This window comes from Leptonychotes weddellii, chromosome 5 (genome assembly GCF_054177405.1).
Source record: "Leptonychotes weddellii isolate Sample4059 chromosome 5, ASM5417740v2, whole genome shotgun sequence".
In the NCBI taxonomy this organism is placed as follows: domain Eukaryota; kingdom Metazoa; phylum Chordata; class Mammalia; order Carnivora; family Phocidae; genus Leptonychotes; species Leptonychotes weddellii.
In genome coordinates this window covers 137,069,919-137,089,766 of record NC_138373.1, presented here as the reverse complement: position 1 = coordinate 137,089,766, position 19,848 = coordinate 137,069,919, and the positions used below count along the sequence as shown (strand labels likewise).

At 38.0% G+C, this 19,848-nt stretch overlaps 2 protein-coding genes across 7 annotated transcripts in view; one reads left to right on the top strand and one right to left on the bottom strand.

The window, feature by feature from the left end:
* Nucleotides 1–18,484, bottom strand: part of VEZT (vezatin, adherens junctions transmembrane protein) — a 73,745-nt gene extending 55,261 nt beyond the window's left edge. For all 5 annotated transcript variants that reach the window (XM_081819066.1, XM_081819067.1, XM_081819068.1 and 2 more), the window contains exon 1: nt 18,339–18,484. In XM_081819066.1, the coding sequence (XP_081675192.1) occupies nt 18,339–18,374 (36 nt within the window). In that variant the 5' untranslated portion in view covers nt 18,375–18,484. The remainder of the gene's footprint in view (nt 1–18,338) is intronic.
* Nucleotides 18,485–18,667: 183 nt separating this feature from the next.
* Nucleotides 18,668–19,848, top strand: part of FGD6 (FYVE, RhoGEF and PH domain containing 6) — a 113,834-nt gene continuing 112,653 nt past the window's right edge. For both annotated transcript variants that reach the window (XM_006741853.3, XM_031037431.2), the window contains exon 1: nt 18,668–19,012. In XM_006741853.3, the coding sequence (XP_006741916.1) occupies nt 18,997–19,012 (16 nt within the window). In that variant the 5' untranslated portion in view covers nt 18,668–18,996. The remainder of the gene's footprint in view (nt 19,013–19,848) is intronic.

Genomic DNA, 19,848 nt, shown 5'->3' with positions numbered 1-19,848 from the left:
CGATGGACTCTGAAAAACAAACAGGGTTCTAGAGGGGAGGGGGTGGGAGGATGGGTTAGCCTGGTGGTGGGTATTGAGGAGGGCACATTCTGCATGGAGCACTGGGTGTTATGCACAAACAATGAATCATGGAACACTTCATCTAAAACTAATGATGTAATGTATGGGGATTAACATAAGAATAAAAAAAAAAATCAGATGCCAGTTAAAAGATCTGTATGCTAGGTCGCCTGGGTGGCTCATTTGTTAAGTGTCTGCCTTCGGCTCAGGTCACGGTCCCAGGGTCCTGGGATCGAGCCCCACATTGGGCTCCCTGCTAGGCGGGGAGCCTGCGTCTCCCTCTCCCACTCTCCTGCTTGTGTTCCCTCTCTCGCTTTGTCCCTCTGTGTCAAATAAATAAATAAAATCTTTAAAAACAAATCTGTATGCAGTTAACTATAGAACACTTATGAAAGAAATTGAAGAAGCACAAAGAAATGGAAAAACATTCCATGCTCATGGATTGGAGGAACAAATATTGTTAAAATGTCTATACTACCCAAAGCAATCACACATTCAATGCAATCTCAATCAAAATAACACTAACATTTTTCACAGAACTAGAACAAATAATCCTAAAATTTGTATGGAACCAGAAAAGACCCCAAAGAGCCAAAGTAATGTTGAAAAAGCAAAGCAAAGCAGGAGGCATCACAATCCCAGACTTCAAGCTCTATTACAAAGCTGTAATCATCAAGACAGTATGGTACCAGCACAAAAACAGACACATAGATCAATGGAACAGAATAGAGAACCCAGAAATGGACCCATAACTAATATGGTCAACTAATCTTCGACAAAGGAGGAAAGAACATCCAATGGAAAAAATACAGCGCCTTCAACAAATGGTATTGGGAACACTGGACAGCGAAATGCAGAAGAATGAAACTGGACCACTTTCTTATACCATACACAAAAATAAGTTCAAAATGGATGAAAGACCTAAATATAAGACACGAAACCATCAAAATCCTAGGGGAAAACACAGGCAGCAACCTGTCTGACCTTGGCCATAGCAACTTCTTTCTAGACACGTCTCTGGAGGCAAGGGAAACAAAAGCAAAAATGAACTACTGGGACCTCATCAAGACAAAAAGCTTCTGCACAGCAAAGGAAACAATCAACAAAACTAAAAGGCAACCAACGGAATGGGAGAAGATATTTGCAAATGACCTAGTGGACAAAGGGTTAGTATCCAGAATCTATAAAGAACTCATCACACCCAAAAAATAAGTAATCCAGTTAAGAAATGGGCAGAAGACATGAAAAGACATTTCTCTAAAGAAGACATACAAATGGCTAGCAGACACATGAAAAAAAGCTGAATATTACTCATCATCGGGGAAATACAAATCAAAACCACAATGAGATATCATCTCACACTGGTCAGAATGGCTAAAATTAACAACTCAGGAAACAACAGATATTAGTGAGGATGCAGAGGAAGGGGAACCCTTTTGCACTGCTGGTGGGAATGTAAGCTGGTGCAGCCACCCTGGAAAACAGCATGGAGGTTCCTCAGGGTTAAAATAGAACTACCCTATGACCCAGCAATTGCACTACTAAGTGTTTATCCAAAGGATACAAAAATGCTGATTCGAAGGGGCACATGCATCCCAATGTTTATAGCAGTGCTGTCAACAACAGCCAAATTATGGAAAAAGCCCAACTGTCCACTGACTGATGAATGGATGAACAAGATGTGGTATATATATAAAATGGAATATTACTCAGCCATCAAAAAGAATGAAATCTTGTCACGTGCAGTGACATGGATGGAACTAGAGGGTATTATGCTAAGGAAAATCAGTCAGTCAGAGAAAGACAAATACCATAAGATTTCACTCATATGTGGAATCTAGGAAACAAAACAGATGAACATAGAGGAAGGGAAGGAAAAATAAAATAAGAAAAAAACAGAGAAGGAGGCAAACTATTAGTGACTTTTATTTTTTTTTATTTATTTTTTTTTAAAGATTTTATTTATTCATTTGAGACACAGAGATACAGAGAGAGAGAGAGCATGAGCAGGGAGAGAGGCAGAGGGAGAGGGAGAAGCAGGCTCCCCGCTGAGCCAGGAGCCCGATGCGGGGCTCGATCCCAGAGTCCTGGGACCATGACCTGAGCCGAAGGCAGACGCTTAACGACTGAGCCACCCAGGCGCCCCTATTAGTGACTTTTAATTATAGAGGACAAACTGAAGGTTGCTGGAGGGGAGATGTGTGGGGGGATGGGCTAAATTTGCGATGAGCACTGCGTGTTACATGTAAGTGATGAATCACTAAATACTGAAACCAATACTACACTATATGTCAACTAACTTGAATTTAAATAAATAAATAAGCAATCAGATGTCAGGTTTTCCTAGAATCCGGTATAAAAGATTTAAGAAAATAACATGGCAGAAAAATGTAAAATTGAGAAAATTCAACTTATTATTTTAATCTGGGGAAAAGATAAGCTTATTAAATTTTAGAACAGAACATCCACATCTTTTCAAAGTTCCATATAATGGTAGTAGAACTTCTAATATCTACTGAAAGAGAATATAATAAAAAGCAAATGTTAATTTAGCTATATCTTTAAATGAAACCATACCAGCACCAACTAATATACTGTAACATTATGCACATGATAATTTATGTATTCATTAAAAGTATTCATATACTATTGGGCAAATATTTGGATTAGCAAATTTTCTGCAACAATGCCCAGGTCACTCAATACTACCACCAAGGATAACAAATACTACCACCAAGGATAAACACCAAGGATATCAAATGTCAAAGGTATCCTCTAGCAATAAGATTTCAAGTTACCAGTCTCAGTGGAGGTACAAATAAATGACTAACTACTTCTCAATGTCAATCATTCATATTCACTCTCCACTGACTAATGAAAAGTTTGGGGAAAAAGCAAGTCTCAGTTATGTGATTTTTGGAGCCATGTTTTAAAAACAGCATTAAGACAGTTAAATACAAAAAACAAAAACCAAAACCAAACAGTATGTTCCTATAGAGCAGAAGTCCTCAAAGTAGATTTTGCCCCCATCCTCCAACTCCAATGTCTTCAGACACTTTTGGCTGTTGTAACTCGGGAGGGGTGGAATGTCACTGGCATGTAGTAGGCAGAGGTCAGGGATGCTATGTAACATCCTGCAATACAAAGGAGAAGCCCCACAGAGAGTTATCCAGCTCAATAGTGCTGAGGTTGAGAAACCTCGTTTTGGAGCATAAGAAATCAGATTGAAAAAATTCACAAGAAATAAGTAGCCCAGCAGGTTTTCCCTTACTTCGTATTTTGGGAGAATGACAGATTAAAAAAGCAAAAGCCAAAATGAGAAATTAGCTATTTTTCCATGACTTGTAATCTAAAATTCAACAGGCATTCTAAGAGTGAAATGAGTTATCTTCAAAATAACTGCATCCAAATTTATGCATTAAAATTTTAACCAGCCATCAAGAGAAGAGTGATTTCCTTTGGTTACAGGCACATCTCTGTCAATGCTATAGCTCACAACCAAGCCTGCGTCAGGCTAAGAAACAGCCCACAGAACCCTAGATGCTCTTTTCACACTAACTCTGATGCACCCTATGGACTCTCTCCTTCTCTTTCCCAGAAGGGGCGGTTCACAGAGCTGTACACTCTTAGAAAAGCACTTTATAGTCTATAGTAACTATTGGCCAAATTCTGAATCTGGTTTCTCACCAACTATCTGCTCTGTCTTCTAGATGTCATTGACTGAGTGCTAACAGCATTCCACTGGAAAAATCATTTAGCTAGAAAAGGGGAAACAAATGGCAATCCTCATTTGTTCATTTATCATTAATCAAATATTTATTGAGCACCTACTGTATGTCTGGTACTAAATTACAGGAATTTTCTGCCATTAACTTCTCTCCGGAAATATTCAAGAAAAAGTTAACTTTTTTTTTTTTTTAGCTATAAAAGGAAATTAAGTTCAACTGCCCAACCTCACATAGTTTTGCGGGTTTTCTTTTTTTAGTTTTGTTATTTTTAAATGAAAAATTCAAATAACAAAAAAGATATAAAATGAAAAGTACCTTTATCCTACCCTTCACCCCTACTCCCTCTCCCAAAATGTAATCAACGTTCTTTAGTTTGTGAATACCTTCTCTCCAAATTTAGTACCCATTTATGCTTGAAAGTGGCTGGCAATGGAGGAGGCCAAGACGACTCCTACCTAGATTTCTGGTTCGGACAATTAGGTGATGCTCTTTACTGAAATATAAAATAGTGGCAGAACAGCAAGTCTGAAGAGAGAGCCTGTGAGATACTCAAACATGAATAACTTAGACCTAAAATATCTGGAGATCAGGAAAGTGGCCTAGTTTGAATGCACAGATCTGAGCTTTTAGCAAATAGGTATGGTGGCAAACCCACAGGGTAACAGGTATAGAAACATAAAGAGGTGATGAGATCAGCTAGAGATAATACAGAGAAGACAAGAGGGCCCTAAGAGAAGCCAATATTTTAGAAAAGCGTAGAGCCAAAGCTGGGAAATAGTTAAGAGCAATAGTAAAGATAGTTAACATTTCTTGAGTTGCTTATATGGTAGGCATTAAGTTAAGGATGTTTTATATCTTATTTACTCCTAACAACAAACTCCTAAAGACAAATTATTATTACTCCTCCAATTTTAGAAGGAAATTAGGGCATATGGAAATTAAATAACTTATTTAAGATCACCCAGCAGGAATGTAAAGGTAGCTGATGTTGAGTCCAAAGCCTATACCCTTAATAACACAAAATTCTCTTTGAGGAAAAAGGGTATCTAGAAGGAAGAACCAAGTCTTCTCTCATTTCTCTTTTTTTTAAATTAAGCTCCATGCCTAACGTGGGGCTTGAACTCACGACCCTGAAATCAAGAGTTGCATGATCTACCAACTGAGCCAGCCAGGTACGACTTACTGTTTTAAAATACTTGTTTTAGGGGCGCCTGGGTGGCTCAGTTGGTAGAGTAGCCTTCGGCTCAGTTCATGATACTGGAGTCCCAGGATCAAGTCCCACATTGGGCTCCCTGCTCAGCGGGGAGTCTGCTTCTCCCTCTGATCCTCCCCCTCTCATGCTCTCTGTCTCCCATTCTCTCTCTCAGATAAATAAATAAAATCTTAAAAAAAAAAAAAAAACAACTTGTTTTAGGGTGCCTGGGTGGCTCAGTTGGTTAAGCGTCTGTCTTCGGCTCGGGTCATGATCCTGGGGTCCTGGGATCGAGTCTCGCATTGGGCTCCTTGCTCTGTGGGGAGCCTGCTTCTCCCTCTCCTCCCCACTTGTGCTCTCTCTCACTATCTCTGCCTCTCTCTCTCAAATAAATAAATAAAATCTAAAAAAAAAAATTAAAATACTTGTTTTAATACTCAGGTATGGTAAGGCCAACAGATCAAGAGATGACTGCAATTGAAAAGACAGTTATATTCACAAATCTCAAAAGATGGGGGCCCGCCACACCCGGGGGGAGGACAGGACACGATGGGCAGCACCAGGGTTGGTCAGGAGGGGAGAGAGGGAAAATTATGGACCAGAGCCTTTATTGTGGTTTCTTTGGGAAGGAAGGGGCAAGGCAAGGTAAGCAGGCTTAAGACTGGCTAGTTTAAATAATTTCAGCAGGCTCTGAAGCATAGGGGCTGTCCGTAGTGGGGTCTGGGATGACTAGGGCAGGTATACAGTGGCCAGGTGAGATGTATAATCTAGATGAATAGTTTGCTATCTCTTTGGAATTGGTTAATTCTGGGAGAGGCAGTCTCAGAGAGGCCCTGAGATGATAAATGCATCAGAATACAGAAAATAAAAGACATGGTTAACATACTCATATACCAGATTTTATATTCTGTAAGGTCCAAAATGCTGATCCTGCATGGTACAATTTTTAATTCAGTCATATTTTTTCCTCTCTTCAGGTTGTCCTCATCTCAAATTATTCCTCTTTCACTGGTGGCTTTAAGTTTCATAGTACTATGGTCACTTGAACCTGAAAACACAAATCTGGGTTTTTTTTCCCCCTTCTGTGAATATATTTTGGAGAGTGGCAACTCCAAATCTTCATAGCATTGCTCTTATGATCTCTAGGCTCCATGATTTTTCTGTTTACTCATCCTTAAGAGAGTTCTATATTTATTAGCCTAGAGTTAACAAAGTAACAATTGGGAATAATTCAGGCAGAAACCAAAGGGAAATTTTCAGCTATAAATGCAAAGAAGAAAAATAATCAAAATAATCAACAGGAAATAGATTACCAATTTAGAAATCCAGTCACCTAGGGTGACAGAGCCAATATGATCAAGATCACACAAACATAATTAAGCAAGTATTCCAGTGCTGCAGTTTCTCACAGGCTTTGGGGGCCATAAGTAGTGGGAGTCTGGAAATGGTCCTTGACCTGCTCTGTCAGCCCATTTCTTAGATTACAGCAGTGTTTACCTCTGGTTTGGAGATGTCAGTGGAGGCTGCCAATTCTTTTTGATACTACCGAGATGCACTTTTTTCTCACAAGAGAATATCAGTGTCAGTTCACATCTGTTTGGTTGATTTGCTCTTCACTAATTCCGCCCCCAAAAAAATAGCAGCCCCATTTACTGGTACCTATGTTGTGCCAGGCACATTTCTAAGCATTTTTATGTACTAACTCATTACATCTTTATAATAACTTTATGAGGCAGAGCTCATTTAAGATAAGAGGAAACTAAAGCATATAGACACCAAGTAACTTGACCAAGGTCATAGAAATAGTAAATGATAGAGCCAGGATTTGAACATACAAGGGATCAACAGAGCCAAAGCTGTTATTTATTTCACTACAAACAATTTAGAGTAAATAAATTCATTAACTCAGTTTAATATAGTACTTTGCATAGTTTTTTTTTTTTTTAAATCAGAAACTGGACTTAATTTTAAAATTATCTAACAGATTAAGTTAGAAAATTCAATACAGCATAACTCTCCTGATAATATCTACATTTATTTCCAATCTTTTCTCTTCAGATGAGCTATAATTCATATGTATTTACCTCAGATTGCACAGCCTTAAAACTGGCTGCAAAAAATCTTGGGACTATAAAAACAATAGTACTTGATTCTTACAAATTACTTTCAAGTCCAGCTCACTAGGTTTTTGAAACAACTCTTATGACACTAGAGAGAATATATGGCCAACATATGATAACACTGATTTCTTTAATTTACAATAAGACCGTATAATCCAATAAGAAAATATTAAAAACTGAAAATATGGGCAAAGGATAGAAAGAGGCAGTTCAAAGAAAAAAAAGTACAAATAGGTGAATACAAACAAAAACATGTTAGACTTTACCCTTGACTGAAGAAGTGCCAATTCAAACAAATACATAATTTTAATCTGGTAGTTGGCAACAGTTAAATTTATCATGTTTAGTGTTGGCAAGGGTATGAGGAAAAAGATACTTCATACACTATTTAGTGAGAGTATATCTATAAAAATATAAATATATCCATTGGCCTAGCAATTCTACTAGCTATCTATTTTATGATATAATTATAAAAGAATGTTTAAATGTACATATAATACTGACTACTATAGCCATTGAAGAACCCCATTTACATTATAAAAAAGTCAAATTATACTTTTCTATGTGTATTATGCATATATATTTGCATATACATATATGTGAATATAACACACTGAAAATGATCTGGAAGAAAACTGGTTACAGTGGTTACTTCTGGGAAGAAAAGAGGAACAGGGGAAGAAAGGAGGGTTAAAGGAGGGCTGATGCTTTCCCTGTATTATTTGACTTTTTTATAATGAGAATATATTCACGTGTTATTTGTGCGGGAAAAGGTGCCCAGCATAAGGCCTGATATAAAAAGTGTTGAACTGTTAGTTTAGCAAATGAATAGAATGATCCTTTGTACTCTTCTATATCAAAATGAATGATCTAGTCAACATGACACAGTTCCATTATTTAAAATGTCACTACTATATGAAAGCCATACTATTAGGTCTGATAAAATGCTAACTATTGTCAGATGTCAGATCCCATTTGACCTCTGCAAGTCTGTATTAAACACAAGAAGCAATAGGAAAAGGCAGTTAGCTACTAACAGAGGCGGTAGGAGACAGGAGGCATTGGCAGAGAAATTGTACAGTGGAGAAGTGACTTTGTTAATGAAGCCCTCAACTTACAATAAACCTGTGCTTACCTAGAAGCCTTTGTTTCCATTCCCTTGTTAACAGAATTCATCAAATTACTTATGGGTAACATTTCTTTAAAAATTTGCATCCATCTTTAATTTCTTCAGAAAAGAAAGTACTATAATGTAAGTTACATATTTTTAAAAGTTTCTGCCATGCCAAAGGAACCTCTAAAAGATCTTTTATTCAAAACAAAATCTTTAAGGAAAAAGATATCTATAACTAAGGGCATTTGATGGAGAATATTTGCCTGGAAATGATTATTAATTATTAGTGATTAAAAATATTTTAAGTCTTTTATCTTTGAATATAGTTTAAAGCTATAGGTCTAAATGTAATTATCAAGGATAGAACAGCAATTTTCTGGGGAAAATATGATGAAAAAGGAGCAATTCCTGTTGTCAATTGCTATGATTTCCTTATTTCTTCCAGGCTAACTGCAGAACACCACAAAATAAGCTGATGAGGAAGGCTGTCATTACCAAATTACACGAGGTAGCTATTTTCTCTATTTTTAATGAAGACCCTTTTAGTTATAAAGAGCTAAAACTGTCATAATTAACAAACCCTACAAAAAAATTTCCCCATTACTATTAATTATTTTGCCAATATAATGAATTTCTACAGGCTTTTCACATCTTTAAATCAGTACACAATCAGAAAATATAATTTGAAAATAACTACTCATTGCCTCCCCCACCCCCGACCCTTAAATGTTGGATAGATAATATCATAAAAAAGTACCTTGCAAGATTAATTAGAAAATAACAGGAAATACCTTTTGGAGCTGACAATTTTAACATAACTTCTAAGTTACTATACCCAAAGCCTTGAATTCAAGCATTAATTTAATTGTTCTTCAATATGAACAAAGCAAAATCTAATCATAGAAATCAAAAAGATTAAGTAAACTAAAAGCATCCATAAAAATTGGTCCTACTAATTAAATAAACTACTCACGGACAGCATAGTTATAATTTCTCCAATTGACCTAGATGAAAAATTTATAGCCTTTTGTCCATATTCTTTTGATCCATACACTTTCCTTCTTTGATGGTTCCCACTTGTTTCTCCAGAAGAGCTACACTACAAAATGGCCACTGAACTGGAGGGTGTGTCTTCATCATTACTAAGCATTTTCCTATCAGAAGCAGCTCTTTGAAAAAAACCTCAACATAATTTCTTCATTGCCACTCAGTATTACTCGGTGACCGCAGAAGTAATAGAAGGAATAGGTTTTTTAAAATACCTTTAAAGGATATTAAAACTTGTCTTTAACGTATTTTTACCTTAGCAGCAGGTAAGACATATATTCAAATTTTCCCGGCTACAGGCTTCTAAAATTTCCCAATCAAAATGCATCCTATCCAATTAATCTTACATGAAATGTTATACACAACAAAAAGTTTTAAAAAGAGTAACTACATTTTTTTTCTATACAAAAGCACAAATGTATTTAAGAACAATAGTATCTAGTCCAAAACAAAACATATTCATCAAAAGAAAGCTGAAGAAATGCAAAGGGAGAAAACTGACTTGCACAGCTTACACACTCGATTAAATATAAAGAGCCACAGTGACTTGGTCTTAACTAGGGGAAAGGAAGACAGCAATGGTTGACTGAGTGCGCTCTAGTTCTGATACTACCCTTAATATCATTCAACATCTGGTTAATCAACTGGCATATAATGGGTACTTACTGAATGCAGGGCAGAAGCAAAGGGAGGAAGTAAAACTCATTTTTAACTACTTTAGAAAAAAAATAGAGAACCAGGTCAAACACATTGGCAACATGTTGTTGTGAGAAGAGCATGCAATAAACATTAAAATGAAGTCTGGATATTACTAGATCACATCCAACCTTATTTTCTTTTCTCCTCGTCCCAAATGATAACAACAAAAAGAGTGGAGAAAAAATTTGTGGTTCTTTTAAGAGCTAAAGGAGAGATTTTACTCTCAAAATGATGTACTTTGTCCTTTCTCAGAAAGGGAGAATCGGTAAGGAAAAGTAAAACTAAAAGGACAGGGCACTTTAATAATAAAGGTTAAAGAGACACGAGATTGATGGTATGGATTAATCAGCAGAATCCCAACTTTGGGAATTTAGGCAACACTGGTACAGAACTAGGAAAACTAAAATTGAGTAAGGGTTTCTGATCTAAAAAAGGACTGAAAATGGGCAGAATTTCTTCCTGTATTTCCTAATTAATGGAAGACTCTAAAGGCTTACTCTCATTTATTCAATCTATGAGATTTGAGAAAAATTTAATACTAAAGCATGATCTGGTGTAACTCCTTTATAATAAATGGGAAGCAAATTTTAGAGAAATTAAATGATTCATTCAAGATATCCCTGTTAAATAATGTCAGTCTCCTGACTACTAGTCTAGTCCTCTTTCCCCAATGCTTTTAAAAAATGAAAGCCTTTGGGGGCACCTGGCTGGCTCAGTTGGAAGAACATACAACTCTTGAGCTCGGGTTGTGAGTTCAAGCCCCACTTTGGGTGTAGAGATTAATTAAAAAACTTAAAAAAAAAAAATGAAAGCCTTTAATATCACTATACCAAGACAAACATACCAAGACAATCATAAAAATAAGCACTGTATATCATAACTTGAGACAAAGAAACTTGCATAAATGCAATAAACTTTAAATAAATGTAATAAAAATAAGTAAAAAAAGAGAGACCTACTCACTACCTTTTGGAATGCTTATATTTAAAAAAAAAATGTTAAAGTCTTTTTTTTTTTGCCCCAAATCTGTTCTGTTTCATTGGTTTTATTTTCTTTTTTTAAGTGTTAAAATCCTTATTAGAGCTCTGAGGATATGTGAAGAAGCCAAAATGAAGAAACAACATGACCCATACAGAAAAAACCAAAGACTTGTTCCCTAAGAATAATTTTTATAATTCATGTTAAACAAACTTATTGTACATCTGGTAATAAACTAGTTTTGGCCTTAATGGTTAATCTTTAATGTCAATAGGGTTCTAATTTAATAACTCCATTAATAAGTATTATTTCTACTACAGATAGTGATAAAAGCATGAATTTTGCTATGATTCCAATCTCAGCTACTATTCAGAAGTAGAGTATTTTCTATAATACAATTGTGGAGCTTTATATACTACAGAAAACTGAAGATACATTTTAAGTGAAAATAAAATGATAAAACAATACCTTAAATTTTATAATTATTCCAAACAACTCCATTATCAAAATAGCAAATACTGTCAATGTATACATGCACAGAAAAGAACAATTTACTTCCATTTAGTCAAATCAATAATGCAAGGAGAAAAGAATCCACAAATGACTTATATGTTCTTTAGAGATGTATAACAACCTTTAAAAATATAATGGATACTGGAATTAAAATTTTAAAAATAAAAAATAAAACAATAAAAATAATATAAAGATAGGAGAATCTCTCAAGTAAGAGAGGATTTTTTTTTTTTTTTAGAGAGAGAAAGAGAGAGAGCAAGCACAAGGGAAGGGCAGAGAGGAAAATCCTAAGCAGGATCCAAGCTCAGCACAGAACCCAACGCAGGGCTCAATCCCACAACTCTGAGATCATACCCTGAGCTGAAATCAAGAGTTGGACACTCAACCAACTGAGCCACCCAGGCGTCCCGAGTAAGACAGGATTTTTTAAAATTTACTTTTAAATGTGCAAGATTACGTGACAGCCATCTCACATTTATCTGACTGATGTAGTGTGGGGATGGGGGGGGGGGGAGCTAAACCTGAACATCCTGACAAAGAGTTAACATTTAATACTTTACTGAGAAGTATGAAGGAGGGAAAGAGATCCATATAAGAGGGGCAAAAATTAGCTTTCCCAGTCATTAACAAAGGAAAAGAGAATGAATCTCAACAAACACCAAAAAGAGTTCAACTACAAAAGTAAGGTTACTACAGACAGGAATGTGAAAGAATAAAAGGTCCCTTGAAGCAAACTCTGTCCCTATAGGGAAGTTACAAAAAAATGGTTTAGATGCACTACAAATAATGCAAAGAGGTAGAAATATTTGTCCTTCAGATAAAAAGTTATTTTCAGGTACTCTTCCCTCTGGGAGTGGAAGGATTAAAATGGGATGAATGACTCAAAGTTTCTGCAATTAATTTATAATGAAAAAATATGAAAGCTATAAAAGAGCAACATCAGAACTTTTTAATACCTGCCTAAGGTCAACAGAGGCTTCCTACTCTCAAAACATCTTAGAGATAACATTATAGAGTAAAATGATGATATTGGTATTTCAATATTTATTTTGCTTAGTACCCATGTTAGTACCCATGCTGTTCATCATTTTCTAAACTTTGTTCAGCCTGAGAGGTCCAAGTCTGAGGTTATGCTGTCCTTTCCACTGGAGCCTCTTCGGGTAGTTAGGCTCCAACATAATGTAATTAACTTTGAACATATATGGAATATAGTGCTGATAAAATGAAGGTGGTCAGATTCTCAGGCAAGGACTGGGCCCGGACCTGGGAATCTCACTCTTCCTTTCCTTTCTTAATTCATCTACTACACCATCTTTCAGTGCACCCCTCGTCCACCCAGACTAGCACAACTCAGATGTGATCTCTGGACCAAAATTATAAGAAAAGATAGTAGGTTTTTAATACTCCAGGAAATTGATATTAAATTGATATTAAATCAAGACACTTAAAAAAGAGTTTTAAGCAGGGAAAGAAGGTATTTGGAGTATTTTCCAAAACTTTGCTTGACTTAAAATTTAAATGTTAATGTAGCATATGACATTCTGAGTAAGTCTTAAGATATAAATGAGTCTGATTTCTGACTCTGGTAGTCATTAACAGTATTAAAACAAATACACCAAAAATATCCAGTCAAATTTTCTTAGGGGAGGAGAAGTTAGGTCCTATGATGGATATGATAGACCAATTTGTTCAACCTCCATTCTATCTTCCTTCTTTATAGTATGCCTCTTATTTTAAAGAGACAGGAAAGCTAAATGTAAGATTTCCCAAATTATTTTGCAGCTAGAATGCTAGATATAAATTGGGCTTTTTCTTTCTCCCTTCCTTCTTTCCTTTTCTTCCTTCCTTCCTATATGTGTTACCAGCTTTCTGGTAATGCAGAGGCAGTTACAGCAGAGATAGTGGATAGATTCTGAGTTATAGTGACACTGTACCAGCTTTGTGGGTTATTGCGAGGCAGTTGTGGTGATGGTTTCCTCATTCTTATGTTGTTGCTTATGATTGTGATCATGTGTTCTCAACTTCATGAGCATAACAACCTTGATAGATACTGGGTTCTTCATCTTCCACTACCACCTCAGGTTGATGTCCCGACATCCCCTGGCCTGTCTTCAGCAAGAATCCTATTAGGTCAGTTTAACCAAAACCCCTCATACCCCAGTGTCTCCTCTTAGTAATGAAATTCTCACTTGCCCACACTGTATTTGCAACTGAGCCTGGTTCTGCACTGAGGTCTCTTTTCTCCTACTGTGATAGTTGGGATTAAAATCTGTTTTTCCTGCTTTAAATACTGTCTAGCTCTGGTTTTTAACAGTATCTCCCATGTATACCTGAAGTATACATGTTAATAAACTTATGTTTTTTTCTTGTTAATGTATCTTTTAGTACCAGGGGTCTCAGTCAAGAACTCAGAAGGGTAGAGGGAAAATTACTTTTGTCCCCTGTATTCCCTGTTTGTAAAATCAGTTCTAGAGCACTAAGATGAGAACTGCCTCATTTAGAAGGTGAGCAGTAAAAGCGTTCATGGATTGAAAGATTCAGTATTGTAAAGACGGTCTCTCCAAATCAACCTATAGATTCAAAGCAATCCTAGTCAGAATCTCAGGGGTTTTTTCTTAACTGAAATTGACAGGCTGAGTCTAAAAATTCATGTGGAAATGCGAAGGACCAAAAATAGCCAAAGCAACCCTGAAGGAAAATAAAGCTGAAGGGTTTATCCTACCAGACACTAAGACCTATTATAAAGTTACAGTTATTAAAATAATGTGTTATGGCACAAGAATGGTCAAACTGACCAATGGAAAAGAAAGCATCCAGAAAAAGAGCCACACATACTAGGTATCCTGATTTATTACAAAAGCAACATAGTAAGTAGTTCACTGGGAGAAAGAATAGTCTGCTGAATAAACGCAAGGTTAACTGGACATCCATTTGGGAAAAAAATATGTTGATCTTTACTTGATACCATATAAAAATCAGTTCCAGATGTATGACAGAGCTAAATGAAAAAGGTAAAATAAAGCTTTTAGAGAAAATACCTGTCTAACTCTAAAGTAGGCAAATATTTCTTTAAAAACACTAACCACAAAAGAAAAAGGTTCTATTGGATTATAATAAAATTAAGAGCTTTTGTTCATTTAGACACTATTAAGAGAATGCCACACATATTCTGAGATATTTGAGGTACATATATCCAACAAAAGACTTGTATCTGAGATATCTGAGGTACATATATCCAACAAAAGACTTCGAATCAGTAAAAGAGATCACCCAATTGAAAAATATGCAAAAAACATGAATTGATTTTACAAAAGTGGATTTACAATGGGTGGGCTCATAAACCTATAAAAGACTCTCAGTTATCAGGAAAATGCAAATTAAAGGCAAGAGGACAGACCAGAATAGTTAACAAGAAAGACTAATATTACCAAGTGTTGGTGAGGATGTAGAGCAACCAGACCTCTTATACTCTGCTGCTAGAGGAGTATAAACTGGTACAACAATATTTGACAGTATCTACAAAAGGTGAACATGTGCATTTCCTATGACTCAGTAATTCCACTTCTAAGTATATACCCAACAGAAACATGTTGAACAAAACATATATACTAAGCAGCACTATTCTTAATAGTCCCAAATTGGAAACTACCCAAACCATGAACAGTAGAATAGATCAAGAAGTTGTCATACATTCACATGCAATACTATGGAGAAATAAAAAATGCTCACATGACAATATGAATGAATCTAACAAAACCAGAGAGCAAAAAAAGTCGGCCAAAAAAGAGCATATACAAATGGAATTGTACAGTGTAGACAAAACTAAGTTAGTTATTACAAGTCTGAATAATGGTTTTCTCTGAGGTGGGCAGAGCTGACAAAGGAAGTAAAAGGTAGCTTCTGGTGTGCTGGTGATGTTGTTTCTTGATCTGGCTGTTGGTTACATGGGTGTATTCAACATGTTAAAATTTGTCAATCTGCACATTTATGATTTGTACACTTTTCTTATGAATATTATGCCTCAATAAAGATTACATGACAAAAAGGAAACAGCAAACTGAAAACAATTTTCTACAAGTATAATAAGGCTAAGTAACACATGAAGAACTCATGCAAATCAATTTTTTTTTGCAAATCAATTTTTAAAAAAAATAATTTATTTATTTGAGAGAGAGAGAGAGAGCAAGGGGAGGAAACAAAAACCTGAAGCAGACTCTGCACTGAGCATTGAGACCGACATGGGGCTTGACCCATGACTGCAAGATCATGAACCCAGCTGAAACCAAGAGTCAAGACGCTTAACCCACCAAGCCACCCAGGTGCCCCTGCAAATCAATTTTTAAGAAGCTAGCATCCAGGGGTGCATGGTTGGCTCAGTCGGTTTAGCGTTGGGACTCTTGATTTGGGCTCAGGTCATGATCTCAGGGTGGTAGATTGAGCTCTGTTTCAGGCTTCAGGCTCCGCACTGGGCATGGAGACTGCCTAAGATTCTGTCTCTCCCACTGCTGTCTCTCCCTCTGTACTCCCCCCCACAAATAAAAAATACAAATAAAAATACAGAAGCTAGCATCTAAAAGGAAAATGAACAAAAAATACAAAAAGAAGCATGCAAAGAAAGAAATAAAAATGGCTCAAATAAATGCACAAAATATGAATTAGAACAAGGGAGTGCTATTTTTCCCTATCAAATTAGAAAAGATTAAAAAAAACTAAAAAGGCCATTGCTGAGGATTTGGTGAAATTGATATTCTTATTCCTAATGGAAATGTAAATTAGTATAACCTTTCTGTATAAGTCTTAAATTGTCATATCCTTTTGACCCACTAGTTTCACTTCTAGAAATTATTCTAAGGAAAAATCAGAGTTGCAGTTAAAGATGGAATCATATCAGTGTTATTACAATGGTATTTTGAAACAATATAATTATCCAAAATGGAAAAATGGTTATATTACAATACACACATATGCTGGAATATTATGTTATCAATAATGTTTTCAAAGAGTAATGAATAATTAAAGACTCATGATAAATTTATATGAAAAATACATACAAAATTCTATTTGGTATGATACCTTTTGCTTTAAAAAATATCACACGCTAAACATAACACTTGCTTAAAAAAAAGTCTGTAAGAACACATAATACTATAATGTTAATAGCAGCCATCATTGGGTGGCAGGATAAAGGATGATTTTAATTTTATGGCTTATTTTCTACAAGGAAATGATTTTTGAGCATGCATTACTATTATATTCAGAAATCTAAAAAATAATAGGGTAAAAAAAAGAAAAAAAAAACATCCGCCCAGGTTTCTTTACCCTACACATCTGAGCAACCTAGATTTTTGTCTCCTTCAGCTCCCACATTCAATCTGTAACTGTTTCCTTGATTTTACCTTTAATTCTAAGAATTACCTGTCCAAGCCATCAGTCCATTATTTCTTCTCTTATTTCCAAAATTCAGACACTTGTCTTCCCAAATGAGCTCCTGGAATCCAGACTCTTCATTTTGGTAAAATGGCTCTATCTTGCACTACTTCTACATTCTAGCCACATCAAACCACTTTATATAGCGACCCTCCACACTCATGCCCCTGAAAAAATCCACACCAGGTACTTTCACACCTCCTAACCTTGGCATGCTCAGTTCTCTTTCCCAGGAATGCATTTTCTCCTTTCGTTCTAATCCGATTCATAGTTCAAGATTTACCTCCGATATCATTTACTGGGTGTAGCTTCTCTGAGGCCACAAGAACAGACTGGCGTTTCCACATCAATCCTCCAATAACAGTTAATACATATTTCAACACTTATCATTCTGCACTGTTTAATGGCTAGCTTTCCCAGTGTATGGAATGGGCCATTTCTTTTTTTAAAATTTCTTAAAATCCGGTTGGATGAGTGAACATAAAGCATACATATATGCAATATATCTACGCTGCGTATGAGCTTTCACCTGTATCTGATAGATAAATGGCAACAAAAACACTCGCCTGTTTTTGTTTTTGTTTTTTTTCATTCAAGATGGCAGAGAACGTCTTAAAATAGTCCCACACAAAAGCACTCACACCCAGAGCCTCGAGTCAGAAGAACTGGCTACACCTAGCGCAACAGCAAAGGACAAAAGAACTGAACCTAGATGTTGAGATGCCTCGTTCCTAATCACTCTCAGTAGGTCCCGCACACAGATTTTAAAACGTGTTAGAAAACTGGCACCTGCTGCCTTCATTAAGAGGACCACGCCTCGACCGTGAACTGTGACCCGAGGCATTTCTGGATACTGACCCAAAAAATCGAGCACGAAAAAAGGGGAGGCTGGGGCGCCTGGGTGGCTCAGTCGTTAAGCGTCTGCCTTCGGCTCAGGTCATGATCCCAGGGTCCTGGGATCGAGCCCCGCATCAGGCTCCCTGCTCTGTGGGAGGCCTGCTTCTCCCTCTCCCCCTCCCCCTGCTTGTGTTCCCTCTCTCGCTGTGTCTCTCTCTGTCAAATGAATAAATAAAAATCTTTAAAAAAAAAAAAAAAGGGGAGGCTAAGTTGTAGAGAGGAGTATCCAAAATGCACGATTGCGCCCCGCCCCACCCGGGCGCAGTACCCCCGCAGCATATCCATCTCCCGGGAAGGAACCGGCAGGGTTCTGGTCCACCCGCCTAGCAACGGGGCCCCAGCTGGGAATTCTGGGCGGGCCTGAGGCGGAGATTGCCGCGGCAAGGGTGCCTGGGGCTACACCTGTCAGGCTGCGGACAACACTACGCCCAGAAATTGCCGAGATTCGGTGACCGAGGCGGGAAGGAGCGTCACCGATCCATTCTGCCGGGATCGGCCCTTCGCCTTCCCCCTTGTCCTTCTCAAACAAAGGCAATCCACACCCACCGCCATTTTCCCCTTACCTCAAAAACCACCTCTTCGTCAAACTCCGGTGTCATCCTTCTCCGCCATGCCACCCGCCTCAGCACGATGGGAAATGAAGGCGGGAGAACTGGCGGCACCTCGGCGTCTGCTACGGACCGTCACTTCTGTCCAGAAAACTACAATTCCCAGAATGCCTCGCAGCTCACGCCCCCTTTTCAGGACCACTGATTGGAATAGAGCAAGAGCGTGTGGGCGGAAGGGGCAGGAGCGGGAGGAAGCTCGAGCCCACTGATTGGAGGAGGCTGGCGCTTTTGTCCGCCTTTTACGGCCGCGACTAGCAGGGGGCGCCTGAAGCCCTGATTTTTTATTTTTTTGGAGCTGGAGAGGAGCACGCGCCGGCCGAGCCGCCGTGAGCTCTGCTCGTGCCCGCGCCTGGCCGTCCTCCGGGAGCTCGGCTGGGTGGCGCTCGTGCCCGCCCGCCCGCCGCCTGCGGCTCGCGCTCGGGTGCGCCGCCGGGTCCCTGGAGCCGGCCGCGTCCTTTGTGCGGCGCTCGCTTTGCGCCGCTGGGCAGCGGGACGGAATGCGGGCGCTGCAGAGGCTTTTCTCTTCTGCTCAAACTCTTGAAACAATGGACTGTAAGAGGAGCATGGATTGAGGGGGGCGAGCGGGGAAGCGAAGCGAGCTGCACAGGGAATCATGACTTCTGCCGCCGGTAAGTGACGGCTCTCGCGCTGCCGCTGGAAAGTTTGTAGGGAGCGCTGCTAGTCTTGGGCTCTGGAGCAACTTTCTCCTCACGGATGGGTTAACGCCTACCTTTCCCAAGGGCTGTGCAAGTGCGGAGCAGACAGCGTGTGCTGCCGGATTTTCTCGTCCCTTCCTGCCGAGAGGGGCTGGTTGGAAATCGTGTATCTCTTGGGACCTCCCTTTATACGGAGACCCGTGTTGGGAGCTCTTTGCGCCAGGTGAATCACGAAATATGAAGAGGGAAACATTTGCTCGTCCCTCCTAAAGTTTGGGGGACTTTGCCTTTGCGTGTGAAAGTAGTTTAGATTCCCATGTTAAGAAATCTGTTATTCTAGGAAAGGCAGTGTTCCCGGACTGTTGAACTCAGCCACTACGCTGAGTCGCTTTGAACCTAGTTATCTACTGGAAACCCTGACCCTTATTAGATGGAGAACTTTAGACTTTGTGGCTCCTGTCCTGGTGGTTTTTCCTCTGTTACCTGAGAAGCAGAGGAGTAGAATTGTCGATGGCAATTTTTTGCTCATCTTCACCCAGTTTTTATGGATTTTTTTCTGTTTCTACCTGGTTAGTGTAAACGAAGCCTTATTTTCTGTCTGCCTTCCATAGTCCTTTCTCTTCATCCAAATGACAAAGCCTGTAATTTACCTTTGTGTGGATTTTGAGCAATTCTCGACGTTGTATGTCTAAACAGTCTTAAGGAACAGTTCTTATTTTCCAAAAATAATTAGTAAAGTAATTGCTAATTACGATTAAAATCACTTTGCAAGACCTTAGGTCAATTTTTAAACCAGAACTTAATAATAT